This window comes from Saccopteryx leptura, chromosome 5 (assembly GCF_036850995.1).
Source record: "Saccopteryx leptura isolate mSacLep1 chromosome 5, mSacLep1_pri_phased_curated, whole genome shotgun sequence".
NCBI classification, from domain to species: Eukaryota; Metazoa; Chordata; class Mammalia; order Chiroptera; family Emballonuridae; genus Saccopteryx; species Saccopteryx leptura.
Genome location: NC_089507.1, coordinates 69,304,552 through 69,312,942, shown reverse-complemented (window position 1 = coordinate 69,312,942; position 8,391 = coordinate 69,304,552). Strand labels below are relative to the sequence as shown.

Here is an 8,391-nt window from a genome sequence, read left to right as displayed (position 1 = left end):
AAGTATTAAAGAATATTTTAATTGTTCTTTTATATTTAAATTTACACTTTTAGCAATATTTTTTCCAAATATATTTTAACATGCATGTACCAAAGGTCACACATTCGGAATCTTTCTTTGAGGGAGTTAAGACTTGGACTGAAGCTTGCCAGTTTGAATTAATTCCCCTCATTCTCTGTGGATATTTACATTGTCCTCTGTTTATTTCTCCTCTCTCTTTACTTTAAAATCTTGATTTCCTATCACTCACCAAACTTTTACAAAAGGAACCTGGTGGGGTTTTCTTTTATTCTAATCATCACTGGTTGAGTGATTACTGTCACTGCCTTCACTGTCGCTGTCACTGTCACTTCCATTGTTGTTGCCCTTACCAGACTTACTCTTGCTGTCACTCTCATCACTATTGTCCGATGCACTGTCACTGCTGTCGCTGCTGTCACTATTGTCGCTACTGTCACTATCACTGCTGTTGCTACTGTTGCTGCTGTCACTGCTGTTGCTACTGTCACTACTGTCACTACTGTCGCTGCTGTCACTGCTGTTGCTACTATCTGATTTGCTGTCACTGCTGTTGCTACTGTCACTATCACTGCTGTCACTGCTGTTGCTACTATCTGATTTGCTGTCACTGCTGTTGCTACTGTCACTACTGTTGCTGCTGTCACTACTATCTGATTTGCTGTCACTGCTGTCGCTACTGTCACTACTGTCGCTATCACTGCTATCGCTACTGTCACTGCTGTCACTACTGTCACTATCACTGCTGTCGCTACTGTCACTGCTGTCACTACTGTCGCTGCTGTCACTGCTATCACTACTATCTGATTTGCTATCACTGCTGTCGCTGCTGTCACTACTGTCGCTGCTGTCACTACTGTCACTGCTGTCGCTACTGTCACTGCTGTCACTACTATCTGATTTGCTATCACTGCTGTCGCTGCTGTCACTGCTGTCACTACTGTCGCTGCTGTCACTGCTGTCACTACTATCTGATTTGCTGTCACTGCTGTCGCTGCTGTCACTGCTGTCGCTACTGTCACTGCTGTCACTACTATCTGATTTGCTGTCACTGCTGTCACTACTATCTGATTTGCTATCACTGCTGTCGCTGCTGTCACTGCTGTCACTACTGTCGCTGCTGTCACTGCTATCTGATTTGCTGTCACTGCTGTCACTACTGTCACTGCTGTCGCTACTGTCACTGCTGTCACTACTATCTGATTTGCTGTCACTGCTGTCACTACTGTCGCTGCTGTCACTACTGTCACTGCTGTCACTACTATCTGATTTGCTATCACTGCTATCGCTGCTGTTGCTGCTGTCACTACTGTCACTGCTGTCGCTACTGTCACTGCTGTCACTACTATCTGATTTGCTGTCACTGCTGTCACTACTATCTGATTTGCTATCACTGCTGTCACTGCTGTCACTGCTGTCACTACTGTCGCTGCTGTCACTGCTGTCACTACTGTCACTGCTGTCACTACTATCTGATTTGCTGTCACTGCTATCACTGCTGTCACTGCTGTCACTACTGTCACTGCTGTCGCTACTGTCACTGCTGTCACTACTATCTGATTTGCTGTCACTGCTATCGCTGCTGTCACTGCTGTCACTACTATCTGATTTGCTATCACTGCTGTCACTGCTGTCACTACTGTCGCTACTGTCACTGCTGTCACTACTATCTGATTTGCTATCACTGCTGTCACTGCTGTCACTGCTGTCACTACTGTCGCTGCTGTCACTGCTGTCACTACTGTCACTGCTGTCACTACTATCTGATTTGCTGTCACTGCTATCACTGCTGTCACTGCTGTCACTACTGTCACTGCTGTCGCTACTGTCACTGCTGTCACTACTATCTGATTTGCTGTCACTGCTATTGCTGCTGTCACTGCTGTCACTACTATCTGATTTGCTATCACTGCTGTCACTGCTGTCACTGCTGTCGCTGCTGTCACTGCTGTCACTACTATCTGATTTGCTATCACTGCTGTCACTGCTGTCACTACTGTCACTGCTGTCGCTGCTGTCACTGCTGTCACTGCTGTCACTGCTGTCACTACTATCTGATTTGCTATCACTGCTGTCGCTGCTGTCACTACTGTCACTGCTGTTGCTACTATCTGATTTGCTGTCATTGCTGTTGCTACTACCTGATTTGCTGTCATTGCTGTCACTGCTGTCTGATTTATCTTTGCTGCTGTCTGATTTGCTATCATCACTCCCATTATTACCATTGCCATTACTGTCACTATCATTAGCATCTGATATACTGTAGCTGTCATTGTCATTATCTTTTGATTCATCAGAGTTATAGGATGCATCTTTTCGGCTACTGCTGTTATTGTCACCTTCAGAATTGGCATCATCATTGCCATTAGACTCATCACTGCTATTGGGATCATCTCCTTGTATGGATTCATCATCAAACTCATAACTATCATATCCAGCACTGTTACTCTCACTACCTGTTTGGCCATGTACAACTTTATTTCCAGGTTTTGAATCCTGGCCAGATTTTTGCATAGTGTCAACCTCTCTTTGTGTCTTGACATTTCCATTGCCTATAATCATTCCATGTTGTCCTTTACTCTCTTTGTCAACTTTCCCAGCTTCTTTGGTAATATTGTTTCTGTTGCCGCTGTTGGGACCTTCCATTTCTATTCCCTATGGAAGAATTAAAAGAAGAATGGTTAACTAGTGAATGTTATACTGCAAAATTGCATTAGTCTGAGAGAGACTGACTGAAGAAAGTGACCAGGGAAGCATAAGTTTACTTCAGAAACATTATTTTTGTGAAAATGTGCTTTATTCAGTACTTGAAAGTGCTCTAATGTTTAGATTATATAACATCCCATCCATGTTTTTGACTTAGTAGAAACTTTTATAAAATGTTACATGGTGCAACCATTATTTAGCATAAGATTATTCTAGAATTATAACCAAATTTTCAGAAATGTCTGATATTTAAAATTGTTATATATCAAAGTCTAGTAAGGATTCTGACTTTCCCATCAAGTATTCAAGTAATTTAGGTGCAAAAATACATAATGTATTTATGTGCTACCATTAGTGGAGCAGAGGATAGAATTTAAACTACCATTAAAAAAATCAGCTTCACAAACTAACCTTATCTTGACCTTTCCCATTAGAATTTGGCTCTGATTCTTTGGTGATTCCATTTTTCACATCATTGTTTTCTCTGTGGTTGGTTTTCTGGATGTCCTCTATTCTTGGGCTATCATTTTCCTCTGGAATACCATCAGAATCCTCCTCACTTTTGAAGGCATTATCTTCATCCATGTCATAGAGATCTTCTTTGTCTTCAGGGTCATCATCTTCACTACTGATTGAATTTTCATCTAAGCTATTATCATTGTCATCTTCTCTTCTATGACCCTGCTCCTCCTGCCCCTTGCTGTTATCAGCACCCTCTTTTCCATTTCCTGTTTCTTCACCTTCATCATTTCCAGAGCCCTTGTCTTCATCTTCATCTGCTCCATCCCCACTAGGACTCCCATCAGAATTACCTAAACCAGAATCTTCTCTATTGCAAGCTCCACTTTCCCCTGGTGTTACTCCTGCCTCCTCATGACCATTTCTCCCACCTTCTTTGTGAGGTGTTATTCCACTTGTACCATCCTCATTTTTACAGGAATTACCATTTATTTCATCCTCGTGGTGTGTACTGTTACTGCTTCCAGCTACTTGATGTTCATCTTCTTCAACAGCAGTGGTATTCTCACTCTGAGTTGCATCTCCAATATCCTCATTTTTTGAATTCTCATGAGTATTTCCATTAATATTGCTTCCATTTTGTGCTCCAGTATTGTCAATAATGTTTACTTGTTCCCTTATACCAGTGGCTATGGTAGTATCTTCTTTTTGATGTATCCCATCATGACCATATGTTTCTGGTTTTCCTGTGCCCCCATTTGTATTCTCAGAGTTCCCTTCTTCGTTTACTAACATGGGGTGTATAGAAGAACTTTTCCCTCCTACTTCTGTCCACTCAGAGCCATTTGTCTCTACTTTGTAACAATCTTTGGTATACTGTTGCCTTCCCATTTTATTTTCATGCATGGGGACACCACTTCCATTGGTGGCATCATTAGCAACTAATTCATCCTGGAAAAGTAACAGTTCAAAATAAATTGTGAATATCATCATGAAGTAACACAAACTGAAAATATGGGCATTAATTTTTTGAAAGGTAATAGATTCTAAAAACATATTAGAAACACATTTTATATTCTATACCTGTATTGGCGCTTTTAATTTTGCTGGAAGATTGAAATTTACAGATTTGCCAACAGCATATTTCTCCAATGGCTTTATTCGAGGAACCTGCCAAAATCAAAAATATTCTTACTTTGTGTACATGTACAGATACACACAACACATCTTTCCCTAAATAAAGAAGAAAATAAAGATACAACATAAAGGCTGAATTATGCTTTAATCAAGTAGAAAAGAAAAATGATTTTTACAGGGCTTATATAGATTTAAATGAGCATACAGATATTTTTTACATTGGTTTTATTGAAGAATTAACCAAACCATTTATCTCAATTATAGAAGAGGAACAGCCTTTTCTAAAGATGAAAAGATAGAAGTTTGTTATTTCTGTACAATAAGCTTGCAAAGCATAAAATTCAACCTAAGTATAATCCAGGCCAAAACCCTTAGGAGATTAGTTAGTATAACCAGAGTCAGTGCAGAAGAAAATCAAATAATAAACTATTTCTGTGCTTTTTAGGAGCACATTTGAAAAAGTTGAGAAAATACTCAGCTACATAAATACCAAAGTGTTGGTATTGTAAAAACATATCAAAATGTTAACCATAGCAGCTGGCTAATAAAATTACAAATATGTAAATTTTCTTAATTTTTCTTTGTTGGTATTTATCTGTCTATTCCAAATTTTCTACAGTGAGCATACAAAAAGTAACTTTCTGAATAAAACATTGATTATCTCCTACATTTAAAAAAAATCCTATTCTTTTTCTATTTTTCTTTCTTGAAAACTTCCTAAACAATATAGGCATTATTGATATTAAAATGAAGCTCAGGGCTGACCAGGCAGTGGCACAGTGGATAGAGTGTCAGACTGGGAAGCAGAGGTCCCAGGTTCGAAACCCCAAGGTCACTCACTGGCTTGAGCGCAGGCTCACCAGCTTGAGCGCAGGGTTGCTGGCTTGAGTGTAGGATCATAGACATGACCCCATGGTCACTGGCTTGAGCCCAAAGGTCGCTGGCTTGAGCCCAAAGGTCACTGGTTTGAGAAAGGGGTCCCTAGCTCTGCTGTAACCTGACAGTCAAGGTACATATGAGAAAACAATCAATGGACAGTTATGGTGCCGCAATGAAGAATTGATCATTCTCATCTCTCTCCCTTCCTGTTTGTCTGTCTCTATCTGATCGTCTCTCTGACTATCTCTCTCTGTGTCTTTTTCACACACACACAAAAAAATGAAGCTCAAAGCACATGAGCAAAGAAAAACAAGTCTTTATGATTTCTGGGCATTAAATGTAAACTGATCTGAATGAATTTTTAAATAAGAATCCTACTGAACATCATGAATTTGATTGGAGATGACTTTGAAGTCATGTTTGGTTTTGTTGAGATCTCAGAGATACCTTGTCAAGTCTTTAACACAAATCTAAATGTTTAGGCTCAGCTTATCAGCAAAGTCTTAAGGAAATACATATAAATATGTATTTGATGTTAGATAAAAAGAGGTAGCAAAGTAAAGATGTTTACTGAGGAAGACATACTTACTGGAATGGCCCATGCTGCTGCCCAAATGCAAAAATATACGACTATCTTCATTTTCTTTAGAAATATTAGTTAATGGCTATTTAAAAGAAAAAGAATAGCAGAAAATTATTTATAAAGCAAAAGATAATAACCGCATTAATATATCATTTGGTTTGTAAGCATTTGCCTTTTTCCTGGGCAAGGAGTATTTATTGAGCATAAGAAGGTGGCTGTCATGTTCCAGAACATACCTAAAGTGGGTGGTCACTAAGATATGTAGGGCATCATTGGCTTCAGCACCAATGTGGCCACCTAGACTTCTCTGCCTCTGCCAGTGAAGGGGAACAACCATGTAGCCACAAAGTCATAACCATAACTTTGTCTTTCTGCTGTTCTTGATGGTGATAATACCTCTCTTGTCTGAATAGTTTAATCAAATATTAAGCAATTGTGCTAAGATTGGACTTAAAAGATGAAGCACTTATTATAACCTCTATAAATTCATACAGTTTGACTAATCAAGAAGGTAAGGGACAGGTGTGAGGGAGCCTCAGCTAATGAAAAAACATAAAGTTTAGATTTAGAGACCTGGGTTTGAATTCTACCTTTGCTACCTGATGTGTGAGTTTGACAAATTTAAGCACTTTATTAAGCAGTGTTTCCTCTGTCTGTGATAATAATTGAACCTATACTTGAAGATTCCTCAACTGTCTTAACAGAAGAATCTTCTCCGAGAAGCCTTGTCTGACCCCATTTCAGAGGGGTTAGGTGTCTCTTTTTTACACCTGGCAGCTCTGCACACCTCACAGGTAGCATCTTACATGTTCCCCTGCCCCACTGAGAGCTCCTCAGACCCAGAAGAATGTCTTGATAATCCTTGTATTACAATACATAGCACAGAAAAAGACAGTTAATGAATATTGTTGATGACTAAATATGTACTTATTAGTATAGCAATACGTGGCACAATCCTGGGTATTTAGCAATCTCTTAATAAATGATCATTATTACGAGGGACTTCTAAACACATGATCCTTTATTTCTGTTAAATCACATTCAGAAATGGTCTAATATATATACATGTATTTTTATGCACTGGAACAGGCATGTATTGATATATAGTCTATGTGAATCAAAAACTTAAATTTCTATTCACTGCAAATTGGATTGCTTGATGTAATGAGACCATTACTATGAAAAGGAAAGGAGAGTTTTACTCTTATTTTATGAACTCCCACTATATTTATAGGTTATAATGCTGCATGTTATAAAATAGCTTTAATTAAATTTAATGTTGATAGTGAAAGCATAATAAAACCTCAGCAAACATTAGCTGCCATAACATTATTAGCATTTCTTCACAGGAGAAAGGATACACAGTTCTGGAATTACTGAGAGGAAAAAAAAGTGTTTACTCTTGCAGCTGCTTAGCAGAAAGTCAAGACCTCCTTCCAAAATGTTATAGATTAAAAACAAGGCTGAGGTGACCTCAGGACAATTATAATGCAGAGCTCTAGGCATAGTTCAAGGGCAATTATTCAGTAAGCAGGGTTATACCATACTTTGTAATCCCAAACCTAATTATTACATAGGTTCTGAAGAAGGCCAGTCTACACTGTGATTTGGAGGAGTCATAGTGCCCTGGAAAGGAACCTGTATTGAAGGCCAAGGTTATCTGCAGCCCCATTTCTAAACTGCAATCCAGAAATCTGATCACATTAGGTCCCTTTCAGACCCACTCCAGAACAACTGCACAATTCACGATGGTGCTCATCACTGTTTCCACAGGTAGATAAATGGCTCAAAAGACTCCTATAGAAATGCCTTTGGTCCTGTCAGCCTGAAAGCAGAGACTTAAGAACTGTGTGAAGCCTCTTCGGATTATTTCATGTATTGTCAGAAATGAGATGAGATTTAGCAATTACCTAGTTAATGGGGAGGGGGGGTAAGGGAAAGGCAAAGCCTAATTAAAGCCCTGTTTGAATGCCCAAGTTAGATTTCTAAATCTGAGTTACCTAATTTCTTATCAAAACTAACCAAAGCAACCAGATAACTATCAGATTTCTACCTCAATTTGCCAATTTTTTAGCAACATGTCTTTCTTTTTTCAAATGTATCATATTGCAAAATGGAAATCCTTTTTTGAAACAGAAGTCAAGATCTCCAGCTATTCTAAGTAGAAGTGTATCTAATATAGCTTTTAATATAGCTTTTAAAACCTTAATGTTAATTAGCAAAAGAAATAATAATTTTTTAGGTCAAATGTTGATTTTTTCTTTTTAGGGACCAAGAAGTTAAATGTAAGCTGAGAATCATTCATTCATTCAACAAACATTTGAAGGCCTAATATGTGTCAAATACTGAGTCCTAGAAACAGACATGAGCCCTGCCCTCATGGAGCTTACCACTGAGTGAATTAGACAGATTTTGAAATAAATGTAACATAATATATTAAGTCAAATTCATGTTTATTTCCTAACAGAGTCAGTGTTAAAATTTTACTATTTTTACTATTTGAAAAGATGAAGAGATTGTTTCTTTTCTTTTTTATTCACTCGCACCAAAACTTACATGGCACTGGTCAGCCCCACCCCCCAAAACTGCCTTTAACTAGACTCAAGATT

General features: G+C 38.5%; 1 protein-coding gene across 1 annotated transcript; it reads right to left on the bottom strand.

The window, feature by feature from the left end:
• Nucleotides 1-291: 291 nt before the first annotated feature.
• On the bottom strand, nt 292-5,839 carry DSPP (dentin sialophosphoprotein). The gene is made up of 4 exons (XM_066387368.1): nt 5,789-5,839; nt 4,267-4,353; nt 3,136-4,134; nt 292-2,673 (listed from the first exon to the last, which is right to left on the bottom strand). The coding sequence occupies exons 1-4, from the start codon at nt 5,837-5,839 to the stop codon at nt 292-294; spliced, it is 3,519 nt and encodes a 1,172-aa protein (XP_066243465.1).
• Between the last annotated feature and the right edge of the window lie 2,552 nt (nt 5,840-8,391).